The sequence below is a fragment of the Aspergillus ochraceoroseus genome (genome assembly GCF_002846915.1).
Source record: "Aspergillus ochraceoroseus IBT 24754 chromosome Unknown P175scaffold_13, whole genome shotgun sequence".
NCBI lineage: Eukaryota > Fungi > Ascomycota > Eurotiomycetes > Eurotiales > Aspergillaceae > Aspergillus > Aspergillus ochraceoroseus.
In genome coordinates this window covers 69,574-94,898 of record NW_024468488.1, presented here as the reverse complement: position 1 = coordinate 94,898, position 25,325 = coordinate 69,574, and the positions used below count along the sequence as shown (strand labels likewise).

The 25,325-nt window shown below is 47.5% G+C and overlaps 9 protein-coding genes across 9 annotated transcripts; 4 read left to right on the top strand and 5 right to left on the bottom strand.

Annotated features, from left to right (window-relative positions):
- Positions 1-251: 251 nt before the first annotated feature.
- P175DRAFT_0561238 (condensin subunit YCS4) lies at positions 252-4,596 on the top strand. The gene is made up of 6 exons (XM_040901033.1): positions 252-580; positions 662-1,170; positions 1,225-1,348; positions 1,404-1,545; positions 1,598-3,973; positions 4,037-4,596. Exons 1-6 carry the CDS (start codon positions 345-347, stop codon positions 4,220-4,222), a joined length of 3,573 nt encoding a protein of 1,190 aa, XP_040748356.1. The 5' UTR covers positions 252-344; the 3' UTR covers positions 4,223-4,596.
- P175DRAFT_0118781 (putative oxysterol binding protein (Orp8)) lies at positions 4,466-6,871 on the bottom strand. Its single transcript, XM_040892369.1, has 6 exons — positions 6,442-6,871; positions 6,295-6,371; positions 6,190-6,229; positions 6,061-6,130; positions 5,938-5,997; positions 4,466-5,869 (listed from the first exon to the last, which is right to left on the bottom strand). The coding sequence occupies exons 1-6, from the start codon at positions 6,525-6,527 to the stop codon at positions 4,922-4,924; spliced, it is 1,281 nt and encodes a 426-aa protein (XP_040748355.1). The 5' UTR covers positions 6,528-6,871; the 3' UTR covers positions 4,466-4,921.
- Positions 6,872-7,274: 403 nt separating this feature from the next.
- On the bottom strand, positions 7,275-8,906 carry P175DRAFT_0512655 (ubiquitin C-terminal hydrolase 37; the record flags this gene model as incomplete). Its single annotated transcript, XM_040898699.1, has 6 exons — positions 7,275-7,876; positions 7,930-8,114; positions 8,209-8,390; positions 8,450-8,549; positions 8,603-8,697; positions 8,772-8,906. The coding sequence occupies 6 exons, from the start codon at positions 8,904-8,906 to the stop codon at positions 7,275-7,277; spliced, it is 1,299 nt and encodes a 432-aa protein (XP_040748354.1).
- A 761-nt stretch (positions 8,907-9,667) lies between these two features.
- P175DRAFT_0505342 (putative nuclear envelope pore membrane protein) lies at positions 9,668-14,028 on the top strand. The gene is made up of 5 exons (XM_040898073.1): positions 9,668-9,745; positions 9,815-10,311; positions 10,366-10,514; positions 10,571-13,552; positions 13,629-14,028. The coding sequence occupies exons 2-5, from the start codon at positions 9,868-9,870 to the stop codon at positions 13,828-13,830; spliced, it is 3,777 nt and encodes a 1,258-aa protein (XP_040748353.1). The 5' UTR covers positions 9,668-9,745; positions 9,815-9,867; the 3' UTR covers positions 13,831-14,028.
- Positions 13,999-17,498, bottom strand: P175DRAFT_0505341 (rRNA-processing protein UTP22). Its single transcript, XM_040898072.1, has one exon. The coding sequence runs from the start codon at positions 17,460-17,462 to the stop codon at positions 14,157-14,159; it is 3,306 nt and encodes a 1,101-aa protein (XP_040748352.1). The 5' UTR covers positions 17,463-17,498; the 3' UTR covers positions 13,999-14,156.
- A 510-nt stretch (positions 17,499-18,008) lies between these two features.
- On the top strand, positions 18,009-20,034 carry P175DRAFT_0488252 (cystathionine gamma-synthase; the record flags this gene model as incomplete). The annotated part of the gene is made up of 4 exons (XM_040895693.1): positions 18,009-18,053; positions 18,176-19,577; positions 19,631-19,814; positions 19,869-20,034. The coding sequence occupies 4 exons, from the start codon at positions 18,009-18,011 to the stop codon at positions 20,032-20,034; spliced, it is 1,797 nt and encodes a 598-aa protein (XP_040748351.1).
- On the bottom strand, positions 19,867-22,121 carry P175DRAFT_0505340 (M20 family dipeptidase). The gene is made up of 5 exons (XM_040898071.1): positions 21,984-22,121; positions 21,871-21,902; positions 21,750-21,817; positions 20,565-21,682; positions 19,867-20,503 (listed from the first exon to the last, which is right to left on the bottom strand). Exons 1-5 carry the CDS (start codon positions 22,013-22,015, stop codon positions 20,317-20,319), a joined length of 1,437 nt encoding a protein of 478 aa, XP_040748350.1. The 5' UTR covers positions 22,016-22,121; the 3' UTR covers positions 19,867-20,316.
- Positions 22,122-22,388: 267 nt separating this feature from the next.
- Positions 22,389-23,427, bottom strand: P175DRAFT_0505339 (mitochondrial 54S ribosomal protein mL58). The gene is made up of 2 exons (XM_040898070.1): positions 23,359-23,427; positions 22,389-23,258 (listed from the first exon to the last, which is right to left on the bottom strand). The coding sequence occupies exon 2, from the start codon at positions 23,184-23,186 to the stop codon at positions 22,581-22,583; it is 606 nt and encodes a 201-aa protein (XP_040748349.1). The 5' UTR covers positions 23,187-23,258; positions 23,359-23,427; the 3' UTR covers positions 22,389-22,580.
- A 622-nt stretch (positions 23,428-24,049) lies between these two features.
- Positions 24,050-25,018, top strand: P175DRAFT_0447242 (uncharacterized protein; the record flags this gene model as incomplete). Its single annotated transcript, XM_040894386.1, has 1 exon — positions 24,050-25,018. One exon carries the CDS (start codon positions 24,050-24,052, stop codon positions 25,016-25,018), a length of 969 nt encoding a protein of 322 aa, XP_040748348.1.
- Between the last annotated feature and the right edge of the window lie 307 nt (positions 25,019-25,325).

The window sequence follows — 25,325 nt, the reverse complement described above, 5'->3', positions numbered from 1 at the left end:
ATTTCAGGTCCTTGTTATGTTTTGTACTAAGTTGTAAGCCTCCAGGCCATTTGAACCAATCGCGTGTTTGTATTTTGATTGTGATGATGTAATATTACACAGTTTGGTGAAAAGAGCCTGTAATATTACACCCACCCACCTTCAGCGTGATCAATCAGGTTGCTGGGAAGGACTGAAAGGGAAAAATACAAACAAATCATGCCCGCACCAACAAGTGGTGGTGGTTTTGTTTCTGGCTTCACTTCTTCCCCATCTACTCTTCTTTATCCTCAGCCCCGCGACAACCTCAGCATTCATCACCCACCCTATTCACACTACGAGGATCTTCCTCGTTGTCTCCCACTATGGAGGACAGGATCCAATTCAATATTAACGAGTCGCTTAAGTATTACTTGAGCGATCCGACCTCTGTTCCGACCCACGATGCCGACCCCGAACTGCTCGATTTTGAAGCAGAACCAGATCAGTTATCCAGCACATTAATCGATAATATCCTTAACCCCATCGTCGATGCGGTCGCCGAAAGCCCTGAAGGGATCTCCCGGGCTCCCTTCTTCGATTCCTTACAGTTTCTTCTAAAGTGCGCCTTGGTCCCTAACCCATCCCCCGAGGCCATTATCGGCCCTTTTGGTCCCAATTCTGAACTTTTGAATTTCTACAGATATTCCTCTTTCCTTCCCACAAAGGCCCTCAGCAAACTTCTCGATCTTGTTGTGTCCGGCCTCTCGGTCGAGGCAGATATTATCCATGGAGATCTTGAGTCCGACGAGCAGGACAGTATTCAGCACCATAAAGAATTGCTGGAAATGTATGGGTTTCTCCTTCAATGGGCTCTCTCTGCTGTCGAATCAAAAGCAGCTGAAAAGCCTGCCGAGTCTGCGCCAGTCCGCCGTGGCACCGGAAAATCAGGGAGGTCTAAAAGTACCAAGGACGGCAACTGGGATGGAACAGCCCAGATTCAAATATCCATGGAAACTATGTGCAAAGTTATGAAACTCAAGCTCAGCAGGATCTTTTTGACTACTTCAGATCGCGACACATTTATTAACCTCTTTACGCGCTCGATTTATCTCATTCTCGAGAGTGAGCAGCGTGTGAAGAGTATGGCAATTCGAATGCATGCCTTTAAGGTCCTGTGTATTGCAGTGAAACACCATGGTCACGGATTTGGTAAGCATTTTGGAATATTCATCATAGACTAAAACAAATTAACCTCGGAATTAGGCGCGCAAACGTCTATTGTCCAAAGCTTGACTTACTTTGAACACCTGTCGGAGCCGATGGCGGAGTTCCTACATATCCTGGCGGAACAATACGACTACCCGCAGCTTTCAGACGAGATTCTCAAGTACAGATTCGCAAAATTTGCTTCATAGGAATTGGACATTACTAATATACCGCAGGGAACTCGGAAACAAAGAATTCAACTCGAATGACACGCGTGGACCGAAATCAGTATCTGCATTTATCGTGAAGCTCTCCGAGCTTGCTCCCAGGCTTATCATTAAGCAAATGACCCTCCTGGCAAAACAACTTGACAGCGAAGTAACCTACCCTCATGTTTGCTTGTCTGAAAAATGGTCTAACTTCCTCATAGTCTTACACTCTTCGTTGTGCTGTGATTGAAGTCTGCGGAAACCTTATAGCCGATCTTAGTAAACAGGAGGAGCGGAGTGATAACTACAAAACGCAAATCAATGCATTCTTCGATGTGCTGGAAGAGCGGTTCCTGGATATCAACCCTTATTGCCGATGCCGTGCTATCCAGGTGTATATGAAGATTTGTGATTTGGAACAGAAATTCCCCAAGCGCCGGCAGGCAGTCGCGGAGCTAACCGCCAGAAGCCTCGAAGACAGGAGCAGCAATGTACGACGTAACGCCATCAAGTTGCTTGCAAAGCTAGTTTCCTCTCATCCGTTCAGCGTTATGCACGGCGGACAGCTGTCATTGAAAGAATGGACGGATCGTCTCGACAATGTGGATGCTGAACTCAACGCGTTGAGACCTCCAGAGACTCCCGGATTTGATGCCGGGGATATGCCGCATGTCGACAGCGAATTGTTGGATGATGCAACACAATTGCCTGATGATTCCCCGTCTAAGGCTCCTCGTATGACTGAGGAGGAAAAATCCATCGCGATAAAGAAAGCCGCCGAACAAGCAGCTACTTCCGAGTTGCTTACACGCCTGCAGCTAACCAGGAAATACTACAACGAGGCTATTCGCTTTATTGAAGTTCTTCACACAGCATCTGGCTCCGTCTCCCAGCTTCTGTCCTCCAGAAATAAGAGTGAGGCCATCGAAGCGATGGATTTCTTCGTCGTTCTTGATGCCTACAAGGTTGAGACTGCTCGCAGTGGTATTCGACGCATGCTCAGGCTTATCTGGACAAAGGGCAACAGTGACGAAGGCAAGGGCGTCCAGACACACCTGATTGACTGTTATAAGGGACTCTTCTTCGAAGCCCCAGACTCCTTTAGCCCCAACGATGCGGCCAACTATATCGCTCGGAATATGATAAGTTTGACCTTTGGCTCTACCCCAGCCGAACTCACGTGTCTCGAACAATTGCTCAGCACTATGATGAAGGCTGGACATATATCGGAAGCCGTTATTGCCAAACTGTGGCAAGTTTATGGTGTGCAGAAGAAGGAGATTTCCAGGACCCAGAGACGCGGTGCAATCATTGTTCTTGGTATGATCGCGCTGGCCGATCCCGAGGTTGTAATCAAAGAACTTGAGATTATGCTCCGCATTGGCCTTGGAAGTCTTGGAAGATCCGATCTTGTTCTCTCCAAATATACGTGTATTGCACTGCGACGGATGGTTCCCGGTCGTCAGGCTAAGTCCAAGGATTCTGGCATCCCTAAACTCACCAACGATCATCCGGTATTGATGAAGCTTGCCGCGATTGTTGAGATAGTTTCAGACAGTAAGGAATGGTACGGAGTAGCAGAGCAAGCTGTTAGCGCCATCTATGCCTTGTCCAAGCATCCAGATGTTCTTTGCTCCGACATTGTGAGGCGAAAGACAAGATTTGTCTTCCAACCACAACTTCAGCGCCCATCCTCCAGTGGCTCAGGTCACGGAGAGGAACGTCCCGGGACAGCGTCTACCGACAGTCCTCTTCCTAGAGAGAAGGCTTCCTCTGCTGCATTATCTCAACTTCTTTTCGTTGTTGGTCATATTGCAATCAAGCAGATCGTTCACTTGGAATTATGCGAGCTTGACTTCAAGCGTCGCAAGGCGGAACAAGAGAAGAATAAGCCTGCGAACAACGCGGCTCAGAAAAGCGACCCAGGCGAAGACGATGAGCTGGATCTCATTGGCGGCACAACTGAGGACGATTTCACTGATGCCATGGCCCACATTCGTGAACGGGAGCTGCTATATGGAGAGAGCTCCCTGCTGTCAAATTTCGGGCCACTGGTAGCAGAGATTTGCTCCAATAGCAACACGTACTCCGACCGCAACCTTCAAGCTGCAGCAACTATTTGTATGGCCAAGTTAATGTGTGTATCAGCAGAGTATTGTGAAAAGAATCTTCCACTCTTGATCACCATCATGGAACGCTCGGAAAATCCAATTGTGAGAAGCAATGCCGTTATTGCCCTCGGCGATATGGCAGTTTGCTTCAATCATCTGATCGACGAAAACACTGACTTCCTCTATCGTCGACTCAACGATGACGACGCCTCCGTCAAACGCACATGTCTGATGACACTCACATTCCTTATCCTAGCCGGCCAGGTCAAGGTCAAAGGACAACTGGGTGAGATGGCTAAGTGTCTCGAAGATGACGATAAGAGGATCGCGGACCTGGCACGCATGTTCTTCACAGAACTCGCCGGCAAGGATAATGCTGTCTACAATCACTTTGTAGATATGTTCAGTCTCCTAAGCGCAGAGCGCAACCTGGAAGAAGGTCCACTTCGACGTATTGTCAAGTTCCTTATTGGCTTCGTAGAAAAGGTGAGCTGCATTTCCTCAACCCACTTATGTCCGTAGTCAAGACTAATTTTGTGTCCCTTGTAGGAAAAACACGCCAGACAGTTAGCAGACAAACTCGCTGCTCGTCTCCCAAGATGCGAAACAGAGCGCCAATGGAACGATGTCGCCTACGCGCTCTCTCTTCTTCCTCATAAGAATGAAGAAATCGCAAAGACTGTGGCTGCGGGTTTTAATAAGGTTATCAACCCAGCCGCGGTGGCTGCCAGTTGATAAATTTAGTCAACGAACGTCAATGGCTGCCTCTGGTCTTTTTTTTTTTTTTTTTCTCCCGGCTTGTGCTTTTCTTCATGACGATTAGAATTTTATATTAGTGACATGGATGGTGGAGTACTGGCTTGCAAATGGATGGTGTTCTTTGTTAATTGGATATGATTTGATGAATGATCTTTTCTTCTGTTTATAACTTTACCCTTTCTTCAGATTAGTTCTCTTCTAGTTGTATATCTTTATCAAGTCATTTCATGGATCAGTCCCATATGTACCATCTAGCATGGTAAATGAAAAGAAATCATTATCACCATCATCATCAACCATAACCACCACTACCACTAAGGCCCAATAGATAAAATTAACCCAAGCACAATATCACACCCACTCCAATTAGAAACCAGGAGGGCCTGCCACTCATTTCCAGAAAGAAGAAGAAGAAGTCTAAATATATTAAACGGCAATAGGTTCAACACAACAAAAGAAATAACAACTGCAAATATCTGGAGTGTATCGGGGGGGGGGTTTCAAAGATGTAAAGGCAGGACGAAAACGAACCTCAAGAGGGCAAGGGTCCAAGAGAATAGTGTAACATCTTCGCTAACACGTCACAAAAAGAATTGCCACAAGCGCCAGAAATCAAGCCCATGTACAAGAGGAACACATGTGTAAAAGTTTGTATATATGTATAGATATATCTCTCTAGGCGCCTTGTTTCTCACTCTCTTTCAGGTCATAGTTTCCAGTGCGGAGGCCCTCGAGGGCCTTAGTCCCCTCCTCACTCAATGCGGGCTTACCCAGAGGCGTGACGGCACCTGTGAAAAAACGGGGCTGCCACTCTTCATTGTTTGCATGTCGTTCTGCAGCCCTTTGTCGCTGCCGTTCCTCAATCTCCTGTTTGAGCTTGGTGGCTTGGTTGTACTTCTTCTCGATAATCGCGTTGGTAACACCGCCCCAGAACTTGCGAGACTCGTTGGACAATTGCTTTTCATCTGGGGGGAGGGTCTTCACAGCAGGGAAAAGAGGACCAATATCGATCAAGAGCTGAGGTTCACTAGTTCCAGGTAAGGTGAAGAATATCTGACCGTGCCATGATCCGCTGATTTTGGCTAAGACGTTGCTCTCTGGGACGTCCTTTATCCGACTAGTTGTATCCTTCTCGGGATCGTATCGGAAAATCACGCCTTCGAGTCTATTCTGAGCTCGACCAATCCAGCCCTCCTCCAGGTACTGCAGAATCACTTTTATCCCAGTTCTGGGACAGGTGATGTAGCATGAATCCGAAACACTGATAGCAAGCGCTCCCCGCAAAAGACCACCAAGATGGGCAGCAGGATGGGTTAGCTGGTACTCCTCATTATCTCTTTTCGCAAGAGTCACGAAAATTCCTAGGTTATGCTGGCCAGGAGCAACACGGATGCTTGTGCCGGTAAATTTGGCACTAATTTGATCGAATCCGCGAGCGGAAACTCCAGTCTCAGGGCAATCGATGAAAAAGGCAGATACTGGCGGATGATGAGAAGTTTGCTCGGTCAAATAGCATACCTTTGCTGCTTTGCCGTTGCCATCCTTCACGGTCGAAACGCCATTCACCGTTCCGTTGGAAGAAAGGGTTACTTCCGGAAGGGTGGAACTAACATCCCAGGTACACTATATGTTCCGAGAGGGTCAGCGGTTGGAGGACGATTATTGCGGTGGAATCGCGAGGTCGGCCTCACCCTGAAGAATTCGCCGAGCGTGGAGTTATATGGTTTGCAGGGCTTGCTTTTGATATATTTCTGCCAGACATTTTAGCGACGCTCTCTGCTACCAAAGTGGAGATCCACGAAGGAGAGGAATACCAGATCTTTTGTGAACCAGAATCTCAAAACTTCCAGCGTCCGTCCCAGCGGATCATCTGAGATTCCAATACTGCAATTTCCGCATCAGTAAACAAGCCCTGGAAATGATGGGCAGGCTATCTTGCTGACCTGGCAAAGGTCTCCGGTCTGTCCAGGTAGTTCCAGTATTCTAGCACAAACAGAGCCAGTCAGCGATATCCTTCTAATAATGATATCAAAGTCCCCATAACTTACCCAAGTTCGGTGTTGGCTCGAGAAGATGTGCAGGCAATGAAAACCGAACGGACGCAATATCGGTCACCCCTACGAACCTAATCGGAGTAAACGGCTCAATCAGCACATATTGACCACATCAGCAAACCAGGCACCTGTAACACGCACTTCCGAAGAATAGATAGGAAAGTTTTTAGCTTGGACGAGTCATCGTGGGCCTTTTCGGGGACGTCTACGGTTGCGGTGGTTGCCATGGCGGATTAGATAGATTTTAAAGTGGAATTCAGCGAATAGAACGTCGAAAAACAGAGGGATAGTCTGAGGGTAGACCAGCTGTGGGAGGGAAAGGAGAAGAGAAGAAATCGAGTAGTCCCAAAAGAGAAAGAGAAAAGAGACCGGTCGAATACTTTGGTGTCCTGACACTCAAAGATATAGAACAAAAGCAAAGTGGGCGACAGGCAGGTGGCAAGAAAGGAGATATTATTATTAGTAAGAAGATATTGAATCCAGCAGGACGATAACAAGCACCCTTCCCAGGGACACAGAAGAGAGAAGGAGGAAGAAGAAGAGGAGGACTGTTCAGCAAAGCGGTCGGTAGGTGTGGACTGCAGGCGGTGACGGTGACGTCCTGGGGGTCGTCGTCGGTCCGTTCTCCGATACTATACTCAAGGACGATCGGAGTAAGCTGAGAGGTGAAGGGAGAGATGAATCTTAATTAGAGAAAGTCAGAGGGAGAAATACCGGGAAAGAAAGGAGGGGGAAAGCTCACAGTCACGTTCAAGTCAAGATGAAGTTTCTAATCTCAAGTATCCAGAAACTGTCGTCCAATCGGCACATCACGAGGGCTCCCCAACCCTCTTCCCTGGCCCCGGAGGTGACGCCTTGGAGGGTTTGAAAATACTCGGACACTTTTTACGAAATTGCTCTTTTTTTTTCTTTGGAATTTTCACGGGGGTTTGACCCTTGGGTAGAATATTATTTCCCGTTACCTGGGGGTACTATTATGGATCAACTGCTCCATCGTTCCTTTTCTCTCTGACTTCCCTGAACCCTTTGGACTTGGGGATGAGGTCCTCGATCACTCTCTTGCGCGCCAAAAAGCGAAGCCAGGTCCTCACTGCTGGTCCGTAATCATACCTGCGTCCCTCCGCATAGTCGTCATCGCTCTGTTGGGATTGTTGTTCTTCTCGAATCGTCGCCCTCAGCTGTAGCTGTGCATTACACAGCTCAATGCAATACTGTATGAGCTGGCTCATTGAATAATCTGCACACCGCTTTTCTTCCTCTGTGGGGATCTTTGCCCGGTCAATCGCATCTCTCGTTAGCCCATAAGAATCATCGGGACCTAAAAGTGATCCCTCCAGAGCCGATACCAGACTAGGTGCCCCTACGGTGACCCTGTCTCCTACATAGGCATCGATGGCCTTGGTAGCAGTTTCCAGACATTTGATATTCACTGCCAGTCTGTCCACCAGATCTAGTAACGGGTCTCGGGCCAGACTCAAAACTGAGAATTCAATCTGTCCTTCTTCGTATTCTTCCATTCGGGTAAGTATATTGGGTTTTACCAGATCTATCCAGTCCCGGTCTGGATCGCAGTCACCTGGACTAAATGTCAGCGGCAATTACGCCACCCTCGTGAGAAATACCACATACCAAGAGCCTGCGGCTGGCGTTCCAACCCATCGAATTTCCAGACTTTTCCTAGGGCAGGAACAAATGCGATGAAATGAAAGCCTGCATCTGCCTCATTTTCCTCATTCCCACGTTTATTCGAGCCCTTGCGCTTGGATGTGGCCTCATACTTGAGTTGTAGGTCTGAATTTAGTATGTCCATCTTCCTGATATCAGTGTCAGACAAAATGAACGAACAGAAAACGAAGAGATGTGAAAAAAAGTTTTTTTTTTTTTTTTTTTTTTTCATGTATGACGCACCTTGCAAAGGAGTTGTGTATATTTTTGACGAACTCGAAGTTGTTGATCGCATCTCCCCTTAAAGCAGGAGTAAACGGCATGGTAAACGCTTTAAACTGCTCTAGGTTGTCTCCCAACTCGAGTCCTTGGACGTTATTGACAATGTTGAGAAGAGCAACACTGGCGCAGGCATTTCCAGCTGTCTGATCGAGTGAAATCACAAGTCAGTAATATGATCATTTTAGACCAAAAATGGGCTGACCTGATTTGCAAACCAAAGCCCCTCTGGGCAACTCGCCTCCTGTTTCTCTGGGTCATCTTCCCGCCAGCGAAACAAGAAAATCAATCCGTAGATAGGCTTGCTGTTTCCTTCAGTAAAGAGAAGATCATACGAGAGACTCTTGGCAGCTCTCACTTTAAGAAAGCCAGTAGCTCTTCATCTAGCGAGACAACTTCCTGGACTTTGACCCCTTTCACGCCGAATTCCCGAAGCATCACATTAAAAATAGCCTATGAGAGATGAGCTAGTATTGTAAAGAATAGAAATTCGTAAGACGGGACATGGGAGGTTCGTTTGAACTCACTGGTTCCGATTCAAGCTCGCAGAAACCATTCCAGCTCTTCTTCTCCTCTTCTGATGCTGGACAACAGGGATCATGGTTCTCATCTGGGTTTTCGAGGGGGGTAATCAACCGCCGTCGTTTAACACGTTCACTCATAATAAGCTGGCTCTGGTTGACTGGTTGAAAACGGATAAAGCAGTAAAGATACGTAGGACCCGGTTTACCGCGACTGGATAAGATAATGGAATGTTCTCCAATTGAGATATGTGGGAATTGATAGTACGGGGTCCAATTCGAAAAAAAAAGGAATAAGAAAATAAACCAATAAATAAAACAAAGAAGCAAAGGAAGCCAAAGTAGTTCAAGATGAAAAAGGTGCGTGTAAAGATGAAGGGTAAGGTAAGGTGTGTTTAAAGTAAGAGAAAACTATTAAGCTTGCCTTAGCCTCTCCCCCGTCAGAATAACCCCTGCGCCTGGACAAATCCACATCATATTTGATCAGAAAGACGAAAGCTAGAAAGGATGCATACAGAGTTATATAAAAGTATTTGAATATTTAACAGCATATATTCCGTCTTTTATTTATTACTTGATCAAGCAAAGAGGCAAAGCAAGCAGGGTCTTAAATGAGCTACCGAAAGCACACCCCCTCTATGTACAACTTCCAGTCCATCAATCAGTATTATTATGTTCTTCAAATTGGTGCTCCTCTTTATATGCAATATGGATATCTATAATGAATGATCTCATATAAACACAGCTATGGAATCAGATATCTCTAGGCAAGAAAAGAGAGAAAGCTCAAGTGGGGATGGAAAGCTTTCCTCACTAGTCCCAATCAGGCATGGAAACTCTTCCACCTTCACAGCATCCATGGCGGCGCGTCTCGCCCAAGAAAAAAAATAAAATACCTTCAAAGATCAAGCTGCAAGCCACTCCGCTCTCATCTCCAAATCTGACTCACAACACCCACTGAGAGCTTTTGGTCCGACCAGGTATCTTCCACTCAATTTCATTCTTCCGATTATTTGACGCGCAAAGCTCATTCACCTGCCTGTTTACAGCCCAGGACAAGTGTATCATCACCCCGTGGGCAACTCCGCGACCACAGCATGCCATGAGCGACACTCCCCGGCTTCGCTCTGCGTTTCCTCAAACGCCCCGGACAACGCAGAAAACGAGGAATTTGAACCATTCGCCTTTGAAGTTTAAGCCCCGCGATGTTCCGCCTCCGAAATCTCTTTCAACGGCACCCCCCTCCGCCAACCAAGATGGCCCTTCGCCGCTCGTCCCAGTACGGATCCTTGATGCTCCATCACAAAGGTTGTATGTGGTGGCATTCTACCTCGCACTCAATGCTTGGAGGGTCTACGAATCCTGGACAGCTTCTGATGACTTGGACTCCACTTGGTTGTTCCTCAAATGGGCCGCTATCGACGGGTTCTTCCTCTTCGGTCTCCAGGCATTGCGCATACCCTGGTTGGAATGGGCTTTCCCTACAACATTAGCACTGTTCCTGATCCATGTGGTGGGCAATATCTTCTTGATGTTCCGCATTCCGGTAGGTGTTGATTATCCTTTTAAATGGTGTGGGTATCAACTAACAAGTAAATAGATTCCCGTCAGCATATGGTTCTCGGGAATGGTGAAATTGGCCTACGATCGAGAGCTTTCAATATCCGGCCATAGCGTCAAGCCAGGCGACATTATCAACAACGCGTCCCTCATTTTGGGAAAGCAAATTGTTCACATCCTCCCCGAGGGGTAAGATTTCCCAGGCTCTAATCCTACATTTTCTTTGGTTGCTAACGCCCACATAGTTCCGCAGTTTTGAACCCAGACCTGGCCCCGCTTTGTCTAGATGCTCAAAAGACCACCGTGAACCTGCCTATCCGAGTTAATCAAACCGATCCCATCGTGATTGAACTGTTGCGTCTCGATTTTAACACTGGCGAGAATGAAACGATTTCAATTCCTTCCAAACAATTGAAGCAGTTGAAGCGCCAGGCAGACAAGAGCCTTCCCGCCTCAAGCCCCATTCTTCATCGTGACCTCCTTTTCCCGGTTCGCCAACCTGGTATATACCGTCTACAGCGAGTGGTCGATGAATCGAGCCTGGAAGTCCGTGTGCGAAGCTCCGATACTCTTGTTGTCTCTTGCCCTCGTGCCCTGATTAAAAATTCGCACACCCATAAATGCCGGGGAGAACTATCAGACTTTTTGCTGTCAGTCGAGGGTACTCCGCCGCTAAAAATCAAGTACAGCAGACAAGTGAACCATCTTGATCGAGGGTTTTCTTTCCAAAATATTCAACCTGATCATTTGCGGACTCCCCTCCTGGGCCAGAGGGCCCTTGGACGATTGTTCGATGCCCAGGAACCCGACATTGCGTGGGCCCAAAGCCAAACCATTGAAATTCCGCTGAACGAGTCTTTGAATGTGGGAGGGGACTGGCTTTACATGATCGAAGAGGTGCATGATGGCTGCGGCAATGTAGCCAATTATTCAATGCTTCTAGAAGATACTGACCGACAGTCGACGAAGTCATTGTCGCAATGGCATCAGTTCTCAGTTCACGAAATACCCCGATTATCCTTGTCAGGCTGCAGTGATCAGCAGTTTATTGAAGTTGCGCGGGGAGAGAACGTACCTCTTCCCGTCAAATTCCATGATTCCGGTAAGGGATATGCGAAGGATGGGCCATTCTCCCTCATCTACTCGTTCGGCACAGATAGCCAAGTAAATATGGATGATCCGGCAAGCACAGTTCGCCAGCTTTCGCTCAAGACTATCGACCAGAAACCGTTGGTTAAAGACCCGGGCTGGTATAACCTGAAGTCAGTTGCCAGTCAATTTTGCTCCGGAGAAGTCCTAGAACCCTCATCTTGCTACTTGCGTAACCCTCCAGAGCCGGAGTTGTCGGTCAAGTACGAGAAAGTTTACGACAAATGTGCCAACAGCCCCGTCGGATTGCTTGTCGATCTGGATCTTACAGGCTCCCCGCCGTTCAGGCTTCGATATTCTATTGAACACTCCAAGGGCGTTGAAACCAGGTTACAGACCATCGAAGGTTTGCGTGCTCAGCTGGACTTCACACCCTTAGAGGCCGGCCACTACCGGTATCGCTTTTTGGATATTTCGGACACTGTCTACGCGGCCCGCCCGATAGACGATAGGGTTCCGGTTCTCGAGCAGGACGTGAAACCGCCCGCCTCTGCGCACTTGGTTGGGTCCAAAGCAGTGCGCAAGGCTTGCTTTGGTGAACCTATCTCTGTAGATGTTGCTTTCTTGGGAGAAACACCCTGGACGCTACAGTATGAGCTTATCCATAATGGCAAGAAAACAAAACACGTCTTGGAGTCTGACAGTGCAACTTCCACCATTGTGACTGAGAAGCTTGTGAGCGGTGGGGAGTATACTCTTGTTCTGACAAGCGTGAAGGATCGATCGAAATGCAAACGAACTCTCAGTGAAAGCATTAAAATCGACGCACGGTCCAAACCACCACATGCGTCCTTCGGCCAGATCGAGAAGAGCAGAAAATACTCCGCTTTGCAAGGTTCCAAGGTCGACATCCCCATGAGACTCAGTGGCGAACGCCCTTGGACTGTACAGTATAAGAATCTGAATCGAGGTTCTTCAGTGGTTGAGAAGACCCTCTTTGAAGAAAACAGCGTTTTGACTGTAGCCGAAGAGGGAACGTACGAACTTGTTGGAGTAACTGACGGTTCGTGCCCAGGATCCGTCGATCAGACAGCCAATAAATTCGAAGTTGCTTGGATACCCCGACCCCGAATCACCGAGGTTAATGGCTCTCCTGTGGGCAGAGATGGTCGGGTTGCCAAGGGTGATGTTTGTCAAGGGGATGGGGATAGCATTGAGCTTCGACTCACAGGAAATCCACCATACGCTATCCAGTGCGAACAACAGAGGAAAGGATCCCGTGGTTCTTCTTCAACTCGCGTCCGAACTTTGAAAACAGCCTTGCACGCGCTCTCAATGGAAATGGATACGGTTGAACCGGGTGACTACACATACAAGTTCAGAGAAGTTGGTGATAGCTTGTACAACAATGACCCACTGGGCAACGAGGTAGTAGTATCCCAGAGAGTGAACCCACTGCCGTTAGCCCGGTTTGACGCTCCAGGACGCATCTATGGCTTCTGCAAGGAAGACGACAGTGGTGAGGAGTTGATACCACTCACACTCGAAGGTGTTCCACCCTTTGCGCTTGAGATCTCAATTAAGCACTATGCAAAAGCAAAGCCAGAGATAGTGTCGATCCCAAACATCAGTTCCAACCGACATAATCTCCCTATCCCCCGACGTCATCTCGATTTGGGCCAGCATGTTGTCAGCATTCATAAAGTGCGAGATTCACGCGGCTGTCGGCGAACCTATACTGCAGAACCCTCGTCTGTAAGAGTTGCGGTTTCGGATGTGCCTACAATTATCCCACTCGAATCCAAATCCGACTACTGTGTTGGCGAGCGACTGTCGTTCTCTCTTTCTGGACACGCCCCATTCGAAGTATTCTACACCTTCGACGATGTTGCTAGAAAGGCTTCCTCTAGTACGAACAACTTCCGTCGTATTGCCGAAAGACCAGGCGTTTTCAGCATCACAGCCGTCAGTGACGGTGCCAGCGGGAGGTGCAAAGCACACAAGAATATCACCAAAACCATTCACCAGATGCCTAGCGTTAGAATTAGCAATGGTCAAGTGTCCATTGTAGATATCCACGAAGGTGGTGAAGCAGAGCTCCAGTTCGAGTTCTGGGGAACACCGCCATTCGAATTCACGTATTCCCCCCCCCTTCCTTCCCTTCTCTCTTGGTGCCCTCCAAATAGTGAAGCAAAATCTAATTGGCTATTCTAGGTATATCCGGAGCTCGAACACTCGAAAGGGGAAGAAACCTGAAATCCTCGACATTAAACATGACGTTTCTTACGAACATAAGAAGATTATCAAGACATCTGACGAAGGTACTTACGAAGTTGTAGCGATTAAAGACAAGTTCTGCTCTTTTTCCGCCCAGGCGTCAATAGACAAGCCTGAGAGGGTAACAGCGGGATCTTAAACGGTTGAAGGAGTCTAATGTGATCTAATTTTAATTGCTACTTGTTTCCCCTCCCCCCCCCCTCCCTCCTTTATCTTCCCTCTCTTTTGATCTATCTATCCATTTCATTTGGATTCCAGTATATAGCATTGCAGGCGCTACCAGGTATTCACTTCATATGACATCCAAGACATTACACAAAGTTTCAATCCTCAGGAATGATGATGCCCTTCAGTCCCCAAGATCAAGGACAGTTGGTTAGTACGTAGTTTGAGGTTTTAATAATCAAGATGTCAAGTAGTAAAACAATAAAATAAGATTTTGCGTTGTCTTCCGACTATAGAACATTAATTGCAGACGTCAATCCCGGTAACCATCCCCGTGCCTAACCTGGAAATCTCGTTCAGCATGGCCGTGCGGTTAATCACGACTTTGTTATCTTCCCCGTCTTCTGAACCAGGCAATGTTGAATATGTCATGCCCAAACTCCAGCTCTTGGGTTTTAGGGCTTGCGGGTTCCAAAGCCCAGCAACTATATCGCTCTGCTCGTTTCCATAAAAGAAGAGGATGTTGGGGCTGAAACAAGCCTGCAAGTCATGGACGAAAGATTTGATAACTGTAAGTTTCCCGGCGCGAGTCCGATCATCCTGTTCGCCTAGGTTCTTGTACTTTGCTAGCGAGGCAGAGCGATCGTGGAGCAGCTTAGAGTGCAGACGGATAACAAAGTCGTAGGGCTCAAGGGAGGGAAGGAAAATTTGGGGTACGTCGAGTGTGGAACCTTGTTCTCGGACCAGCTTCATGACTGCCTTTGCAAGGGTGCATATCCGGGCTGCCACAACCTTAGAGGGAAATTCGTATTGGGTCCAGGTCACGCCATCGGGGTCAATGTCAGAACCAACGAACATGGACACGCTGTTCATGGCTGGATCGATGCTCCGCCAAGCAGAGAAACGTGTCCGGATCGTCTCGATTGCGTTCTGGTCTAATTCGCCGCCGAGATCGAGAACCATCGGCTCTTGCTGCCACTCCCATCTTGAAAGGAAGTGGAGGGTTCGAAGAAAGCCTACCATGATACTTGAGGGAGTTTCCCAGGGATACGGCTGAGTGAAGACCCGTACCACCATTAACTCGATCAATTCCTCATTGACATGCCCATCAAACAAATGGCAGCTGAACCAGTATTTGACCAGGCGAATTGTAGGAGAGAGAAGCGGAAGGCGGGTACATAGAGTGCGAATAGCTTGTGTGAGACGGGGTGAATGAATAAAGACCCGCTTATATGCAGCAAGCGCATATGCTATTTCTTGCTTTGTCTGTGGGTTGAGTCCTGATTCTTTCACTCGGCGTTCCAGCAGCGTTTGCTCTCGGTCATGATGAATTCTGATGCGGAAGACAACACCTGAAACATGAATGATATCTAGGAAAGCATTGTTCAGTATCTTGCTCTGCTCATTCTCCAATCCAACCATGCCCGACGAGAACTCGCTGGACTCGGTCAACGCATCTCCCATCTTTACAAGGAAGGCCACCTTCGTCATCTGGATTGCGACAAGATCATCTGGCCACCGCGCAGAGCTTTCAAATCGAAGAATAACATCCACGGGATCGCGAGGACCGCTGGGAGTTTTGTTGACATGGAGTGCCGTGTATCGAAGGAGGGAACTGGCGGGGGCAAGCTGTCGAACAGTCAAAGGCACTCCATCCATATCCTGAATTGACTTTTCCAGGGAATTGAAAGCATCGGTAAGCAGCTGAAACGATGGGCTGGAGTAGGACAGTATGCCGTCGCCATTGCGGTGAAGCTGTCGATCAAATTCGTCACCAATATAGCCAATATCGCTTTCCACGTAATTAAAATGACGCTTCAGGATATACATAAGAATTTGATGCACAATTGACGAGGACAGTTGATCCGACCACACCAAGCTCTCTCGAATACTTCCATCCTTGAAACGCCTCAGTTCGGCCTTTTCGCCCCAAAAGGATCGAAACGATGCTGCTTCTTCCTTTTCTTCCGCAGCAGGGCCGTGATCAACAACCCGGGTAGCATTTTCAGAATTCAAAAGTAAGCCCACAGTCAGGCTGCGACGTCCAGCTTTTCGGTGGGGTTGCTTTACCTCTGCCGACCAAGAAGTGATACTGTCGCTAACAATATGAATGAGATCAGCTCTATCCCCAAGAGCCTTCACAAGCACTTCATAAACGGCATGCTCATTTCGAATAGCGCCGAGGGCGTCCCCATTTTCTGCAACTGGGAGTGTCACCAGCCGATCAAACCTAAGCAGCGGTTCATTCACCTTGAAGATGAAAACCCTCTCAAAATTGTCATCGCGAGACTCATTCAACATTTTAAGAGTAGTATTTGCCTCGTGGCGAAGGAAGGCATACGACCAAGGTGTCATCTTGTAGATAACATTGAGGCCTCTCTTCCCGTCATAGACAACAGGGGTACCCCTTGGGAAGGAAACTTCGGGGGCGAAAAACGATACAGTATCCATGAAATTCTTCCCCGCAAGATACTGCAAAGTTGCTTTGAACAGCTGATAGCTACTATAAGATTTCAGGAGAACCTGCTTCCCATTCGGACCCCCACCCTCGAATAGAAGCGACATTAGAACAGCCCATTCGAAGCTTCCGAAACCGCCAGTTTGAAATGTTGATCCAAACCCACGTTGCCGGAGCCATATCCGTCCAAGCAGGCATGCATCTCTGAAAGACTCACAGCTCTGAGCAGCCATGGATAGCAACTTGTGGTAGAGAGAAACAGTGGCTTCCGAGCGGAGAGAGGAGTTGTAAAGGGGAGTGGGTTCCTGGCTATCAGTACCTTCCTTTGATCCATGGCGTATGTTGTTCTTCATTGGCAAAGTTCGGGATATCGGAAACAGGCAATCTTCAATCGCGGTGATAATGCGAATTTGATATCTTGAAAATGCAGCGCCTTTAGGCTGAACCATGATAATGGGACGAAGGCCATCTCCATCTTGAAGTCCAAATTTGACGTCGAGACTTAGTTCCCCGGCATCCTTAATTCCGGCGGCGATGCAAGCAATATAGTATGCCCTTTTATGGAAATAGCGATAGTTGGTGTAGTCCTTCTCCTGGAAAATCGAACTCGGCATCGTCACCGCCATATCAATAGTAGAGAGTTCGCCGGATCTGGCACCTGTCCTAAGGGCAAAACTCCCAACCACATTGATGTTCGTTGGGGAAGAATAGGCGACTGAATACTTGGTATCCCTTCCTGGGCGGGGATCCGGGTATGGAACAAAGATGCTATGTAAGTTTTGCAGTTCCTTGCCGGCGTCTAGTGGTAATTTAGGAGATCTCTCAGGTATTCGTTCAATCGTATCCTTGAGGTTGTGGAGGACATCTTTGAGTTTCGCGAGTTGCTTGTCGTAATTCGGCCTCGATTCGGACAACAACTCATCCATTTGCAGTTTGAAGAAACTAGATTTGTAGAATCCATTTGCCAGTGCGACTTCCGCTGAACGGGCATTCTTAACTTGTTTGGCCATGGCCCCGGAAGTCGAGATATCCGCGTGCTTTGAGCTATGGGACGAGCTCTTGTTATGGGACCGATTTGCGCTGGAATTGGATGATATGTCCTCTGGAGAGGGACTCAATCTCCTTCTCTTTGCCGTATGACCAGACATTGTGGAGGTATAATGGGTGAAAGAGCCTAGCGACGCTCACCATCAATTGTGTCCGAGCAAAAAGTCTCGAAACTTTTTTTATTTAGCGGTAATCTAAACTCCGATCTCCGATCGCCAGGTCACGTGATTAGGATGTTTAAAATCACGTGGTTTGTCCTAAGAAGGCATGTAAGCCGAGATCCGCGACAGGACAAGAGAGGACTTTACAAGATATGTACCTATAGCTATTAGTTATGTAGAATCGTTGACGTCGGGGAAAATAAATTCAGAATTTAGGCCAACCAAAGATCAATCAATATACTATCCGACGCAATCAACAAAATAGTTAAGATCCTACATCGTAGTATGGCTCTTGAACAGGGCTTGAATAATTGGTCGAAATTTCCCAGCTCATCGCCGAAATCGCTCGCCTCGGAGTCATCAGTGTATTACTCCGTACATCTACTCTCAACCTCTCCTTTTCTTTTTTATACCATAAATCACCCTCTTTACGGTCCATTGAACCTGGAATCTCCACGTTGACATCAGGTTATCCTCAGAGACATAATGCTTCAGGACATCGGAGGTCCTGTTCCTCCAAACACTGACCATGTATGTGTGTTGAGCCCCGCGTACCCCACCTATATATACCTTTTTCCCAGCAATAACTTCCACATACAAAGCCCATGGAAACGCAGTTAACTTTCAAATGCAACGCGACTTACGATATATAGGCAGTTAGTGTATCACTACCTACGTGGAAAGCAAATGTGGCATACGAAGAAGGGGAAGCATGGGTTATAAATAAGATGCAATGCGGCTACCCCCGTTTCTTCATACATCCCATTATTCAAGAGCTCTCTAAAGAGATCGTATCCCGATTTGGAAACACGCAAACCGATATTGCCATTCTGTTCCCATCTCCAAATACCGCGCGTTTATGTCACTCCTTCCTCCAGTCCAAAATTCCCTCCGACGAATCACATAAGATCCGTGTTTTGGACTTCGTTCCCTCTCAGCAGCCCGAAACCGATTCGCCCACCGTCACATCATTTTTGTCATGTGTTATGTACCCAAGCGAGTATGCATCGGTTGCGAAACAAGTGTGGCAGCATTCTGGCAATGGTGTGTCAAGTCGAAGGGGTGAATTCTGTCTATCCGCCCTGAAGGATGGGCTTCTCGTGGAAAAGAAATCCGCCGCTGTCGATACATCATCACCAAAATTCTGCAAGGGCCCCCGGAGATATCGAGGACGAGGCTCGATAAGCGGAATAAATAAGGGTGGACCACACGGCGCGACCTCGACCTCGAACCCCATCCAGCCGCAAGAGGGCCGAGAATCCGCCCAGTTCATTGAGGAACGCTTCGGTCGAAACTTGAGTACTTCGCTGGCCGATCAAGCAAAGATCGCTGTGCGCAGGCGGATTGCGGGTGTCTTGACTGCAGATGTAGAGCTGAGTGAAGCTCTAGAGGAGACATCACGGGAGGCGAGAGTCGCGGGATTATCTGAGTCCGATGTTTACCTATACCCAACTGGTATGAGCTCGATCTTCAATGCGCATCAGATGCTGCTAAATGCTAGGGGTGCTATGAAGAGCATCTGTTTTGGTTTTCCTTACATCGATACTCTAAAAATTCTTCAAAAATGGGGTCCTGGGTGTTTGTTCTACGGCCACGGATCTTCTGAAGAGTTGGATGATTTGGAGTCCCGACTAGCCAACGGTGAGAGATTTCTTGGGCTTTTCACAGAATTTCCAGGAAATCCTCTTCTCAAAGCCCCCGATCTTAAGCGGATCGGAGAGCTGTCTGAGAAATATGACTTCGCGGTGGTTGTGGACGAAACAGTCGGAAACTTCCTCAATATCAATGTACTCCCTCATGCAGATATCGTGGTCAGCAGTTTGACCAAAATATTCAGCGGCGACAGCAATGTTATGGGAGGAAGTGCAGTACTCAATCCGCACGGACAATACTACAAATTGCTCAAGGATACCTTTACCCGCGAGTACGAAGACATTCTCTGGACGGAAGACGCTGTCTTCCTGGAAAGAAACAGTCGCGACTTCGTGGCGAGAATTGAGAAGATAAACAATACTACCGAGGACATAACAGCAATGCTTAAAGATTCTCCCCTCAGTAGGCTCTCCTTCGATTTGATCTTGGAGACTCCATGCTAACTATTCTCATAGTCAAAAATGTGTATTATCCGAAGTATAACCCTTCACGGTCACTGTATGAGGCATTCCGCACTCCAAATGGTGGGTACGGCGGTCTCTTCTCTGTCACGTTCCACTCTACAGAGGAGGCAATTGCCTTCTTTGATGTCCTGGAGGTTCTCAAAGGTCCTAGTCTTGGGACGAACTTTACTTTGAGGTAAGTTCTCTTTTACCCAGTACACTAGTAATTCGCGTTTACCAACTGTTTCAGTTGCCCGTATACTTTACTCGCCCACTACGGTGAATTGGATTGGGCGGCTTCTTTCGGTATTGAATTCGATCTAGTAAGAATAAGTGTAGGTTTGGAGGATGTCTCAGACCTCCGGGGTCGGGTGCAACAGGCGCTCGACGCAGCCGCTGCAGTCCGTAAAACATAGAAGGTGGATCTCAAAGAGATACACAAGGACAGATGAAGGCGGAGTTCAGAGCTTTAAACCCAAGGTGGCTCGACTTCAAAGTTGTATGGCGCTTAAGCTACGCAAAGATCTGGCAACTAGCCTGACGCATCGTTGTATCTTACTTGATAGAAGACCGAGTAGAGTGTTAAGTTGGCAAATGCTTGGTTCTTATTTACTATCCCAAAACTGAACTTCCGCCATATGTCATTGGCTGTTTGAGATCATTCTAGAATTAACCACCTTTTCGGGAGGAATAAGAATTTAGGAAGACGGCAAAGGCTCCTCTGCAACGTAATGCAGATAAGCACCCAGCAACTTAATACCCTCGATGTAATTTCTCTTGTCGAGCTTTTCATTGATGGAGTGGGCGGCATCAGTGGAGCTGCCCATTGGAAGGAGTAGGACATTCTTTCCGGTTGCCTGTTCAAAGGTCAAGGTAATTGGAATACTTTTATCTGAGTTAGCATGGACTGGAGCACGAAACTTAATTTTCCTGAGGGGGGAAATACCTGCCACCCTCACGGGTCATATCTGGCTCGACTCCGAAGACCTGCTTCACAGCCTTGCTTGCAGCAGAAAAGTTCCAGTGCTTCGGGCTGGCAACCCACCACTTTCCATCGTGCTGCAGCCAAACATCTAATTTATTCTTGCTGTTCAATTTGGCGAACTCGGCCTTGATGTGGTCGAAAACAAGCTTGTTGACATCCTCGCTTTCCATGTTGGGGACAGTCCGAATGGAGAACTTGCCGATAACCTTCGCAGGAATGACGGTTTTGGCTCCAGGGGCGGAGTATGCTCCCTCAATGCCGTGGATAGACAAGGAGGGGAATCTCCACCTAGCCATAAGAGTTCTTTCCTTTGTTGGGTGAATACCGGTCTCACTGCCCAATGACTCGTGCAGGTTATCCATCGTGTAACTAATATTAGTGTACAGGGACTTCTCTTCCTCTGTCACCGGCTCAACAAGGTCCATAATGCCGGGAATTAAGATATTTCCTTGAGCATCAACAAGCTTGGACAGAACGTTGACCAGGTCTGTCATCGGTTCATGGGCAGAACCTCCGAAAACACCGCTGTGTAGGTCCTGGGCGGGGCCCGATACGCTGATAGAGTAGTAGTTGCATCCTCGTAGTCCGTATGTCAGGCAAGGCTTCTCTGTTCCCAGCCAGTAGTTATCAGAGATGCATACAGCGTCTGCGTCTTTGAAAAACCCTTTGCTTTCGGAGTGGATGAACTCTTCCAAACCCTCCGAGCCATATTCTTCCATGCCTTCGAAACAGCAAAGAAGATTGACCGGCAGCTCAACGCCAGCCTCCCTATGGGCCTGAATAACATTCAACCAGCCCAAAACTGGCCCCTTGTCGTCGGTGCTTCCGCGACCAAACATTCTACCTTGGCTATCAATGGACAATTCAAATGGTTCCGTGGCCCAACCATCTTCCTTCAAGGCAGGCTGCACATCATAGTGGCCGTAGACCAGAATAGTACGCTTATTCTTGTCGTTACCATACCGAGCGATGACAACCGGGGGGAGGTCAAGATGTTCCTTTCCAGGCTGCTTGCCTAGGGGTCTTTGGTGCACCTCAGCTCCGAGGGCTTCGAGTTCTGAGGCAAGGAATTGCGCCATCTAATCAGAAGACGGGGCAAATCAGCTTATGGGTTATTAGAAAATAAATGAGAGTTTATGCGCATACCCGAAAAACATCCTTTCGATTCTCATCCTGCGCAGAAATGGAGGGAATCGCCACAGCCTTTCGCAACCCTTTAACCCTATCAGTAAGATTCAAGAAACGTCTGGCTGGATTATAGACATACGGTCAATGAATGACTCGGACAGACTGTCGACCCTGTAAAAACGAAATATCCGATGTTAGGATGTAACCGCCTCCTTCGTGCAGCAAAGAGAAGGGAGACCAAAAAACACGTACTGCTTGAAGAAAGGCTCAAGCACCGGCGCCATTTTGTGATCACTGATATGTCCGTAGAATGAACGGCGAGATGATAGTTGAGATATGTTCCAATAAGAAGGCTGTGATACCCAGGATCTCCTCGCAAAAGGTGAGGATGGTATGAGGTATGATTTGGACTCGAAGAGGGAAGTTGTGACGCGGCGAAGGAGGGGGAGGGGCATTCGGGGCGATGTAGATGCAGGATTCAGTTCTTAATCACTCACTTGTGGTTGGGTTACATAACGGGAACCTGGTCCAGAGGGTTTACAACATGTATTTTGCCGTATCTAAGCGCACTGGGTCTCGGTTGCGATGAAGATAATTGCACAGATTGATGGCACCAAGATTTTTTATTTATTTATTTATTTATTTAAAGGCTCCATTACAATGGTACTTTACTATTTAAATTGGGTAATGAATAATGCTAGAATACATAGTGCAAAATAGGTCCCAGTTACTGTACATGGCAAATGCAACTTCACAACTTGAAGTCTCCTAGAAGATTGAATGAAAGGGCCAGATGGGGGATAGAGTGATTGCATGGAAACAAGGTATGTTGACACATCAGGTTCGGACTTATTCGTCCCTTCCCCAGGTCTCTTTCCGCAATTGTCGGTCTTCTCTCGCCATCCGACGCTTCGCGCCCCATCTTGATTGCACTGCTTCCAAAACTTGCTTTTGGATCTCCTTCTTCTGCGGACTTGCTTCGCACACCATAGCCACAAACATAGGAGAGCACTCAAACCGCTTAGCCAGCTTCCACCGGCTCCAGGTCATTGGGTCGCTCAACCTGAGTTTGCGGATTTCCTCTATATCCGAAGGGCTCAAGTGGTATCTTTTCTCAGCAATTGGTGTCTTGAATACCGAGGGGAGCTCTTGGGGTTTCTCGGGGGTTGTAGAGTTGCTAGGGCGCAGGGCTTTCCGGATATCGTTTGCAGGGAGAAACTTTATCGGTGTATGATAAACGGACGGAGCGCTCGATGGGGGGTTGTAGATGATGTGATCTTGAGTGGTATCGGAGGAAGAACCAAAAGAAGCATCTGGCTTCACACGTAGGCGTTGCTTTGTACGTCTGTATGAAGATTGACTTCGTCGTAACTCGAGAGAAACCAACTCGCACGATGGAAGAAGAAACGGCAGACCCAGGATTGGCCGTTTGGAGGCGGGAATAAAAACAGCCATTTATACTTGCTTTAACTGGCAATAATCGTGCGTCGACAGTGAAGGGCACAAGGTTCAATTGAAGTTGACCACCTGTTGGTACTCGAAATTAGTGTCAACAATTCAGATAGGAGCTGAGATGCAGAGGCCACGGATGAGAAACCACATATAACAGGGTTATGGGATGACGCACAATGGCATGTAAAGGTGTTGTTTCAGACAGTAGCATATAATGGTAGAAAACTGCTGTGTTGATTTCGTTCTCATACGGCCAAATCTCCGGGAGCATCCCAAAGTCAACTTTTTTCCCGGGTATCTTGTCCCGTGACATGGGTTACCAAAATGGATTAGTCGACTTGGGACGGGCTGTATTAGTCGTTCTTTACATAATCAATTACTTAGTGACGGCAAGAGTCCGATGCATGACGAGACACCAACAAATGAATTGACAGATAGTGAGCTGTTCACAGCTTGTTTGATGAGGAACATACTTCTCTTCTATACCCTACCAGCATGAATCTTTATGCTGTCTCTTGGGAATAATGCTATGATATCGTCATATTCTAGTGCAAGTTATGTTCTATTTACCGGTCTTATACATAATTTATGCTTATAGCTAGTTCTCGATCCCAGTCACCTTCTGACAACCATATATAACTTTACCCCTCTACTACTCAGTCTGAGCTGGTACTCGATAGTCTTATTCTGGCTCTTTGTGCCTCCCAACCAATTGCTGTGTGTTCTTATCCATCCGGTTTCTTTCTTCGAGGCGCGAACCTTGTGCTTTTCTCACTTTGTTTGCAGCCGCTGTGCAAATTTCAGATATGGAGGGAACATCAAGCGCCATTGCGCAAAGCCTTACAACTACCGATCGCGTAGAGCCAATGAAGGCCCTACAGGACTTTGACCACCTGGAACGAGATGGTAACGAACGAGGTCATCCCCCGGTTAGAAATATAAAGGACGACGTCACTCCAATACTTCCTGCTGATGTCGTCCGTCCAAAACCATTGACGCTTTCCCCGGACAATACCTCCCTTTCGTCCCAGCAAGGAAAGAATCCCCATAAGTCTCCATCATCGCCGGAATTTACGCCTCAGAGGTCACCGCTACAAAGCCACTCGCCTGCGTCTTTGATCTTTGAGCGCAATGTGCAAGAAGATATCTTGTTGCCTCAAGCCTCTCCGTCAATTCCTTCACACATTAGAACAGAAAACTATATTCCGCCAGTTTTGGAGGCTTCCTCTGCAGCGATTACCGATAGCCAACTTGACCCTGACTCCGTGGAAATTGTTACTCATAGTATACATCACCCTGCAGCGAGCAGTGTCGTCCCAGGTGAGCACTCGTTGCAATCGTCCTGGTCCGAAAGTGGAGGAGATATGAACGATTCCGAAGAACTTTCATCCAGCAACAGGGGGTCAGATATGGCTGATGTTCGACGGTTGAGCTTCATTTCATTTGCCGATGTCGTAAATGCCGAAAATGCAGAAACAAGTGAATATTCATTTGGCCATGATTCTGCGCAAGGAAGCCCAACTCTTGCCAATCCATCTGGAATGGTGTATCAGAACATCTCTCTGTCGCCCTTGCATTCGCCAATATCTTCTCATGGATTCGGAACTTCTCCACCAACTAGCATATCTGCATCTTTCAAGGGCCTAGAACTCTCCCCGAATCGTGGAGCACGCGGTACTGAAAGTCCGCTTTTAACTGTCCAGAGACCGGTCTCTCCTAGCCTCACTGGTGAGCTGAATATAGAGACCATGAGACAGGCACTTCGACGAACTGGCAGTAGAGACCTAGTAGTTTCTAGGAGTCAGGTTACGAGTATGACAGGTAACAATGACTGAGATATACAACTTTCTCTTCTCCTTATTTCGATTTCCCATATTGTACTATCCCCTATTCCCTATACCTTTGCTATTTAGTACATCTTTTCTGGTATACTATAAGGAAATACCATGTTTTATTACCACCGTCTTCCGAATTGTATATTCTGGAGTCCCGGTTCTTCTCAAACTATCTAGTGGCGTTTCTCTCGCGGTTCGCCAGATACCTAGGTCCCAAGTGTCCTCTCCTGCTCAATAAACAATAAATACCGAAATAACAACGGATCGCCTTAAATATTTATTTTTAATTTCAGCAGCAGAATAGTGT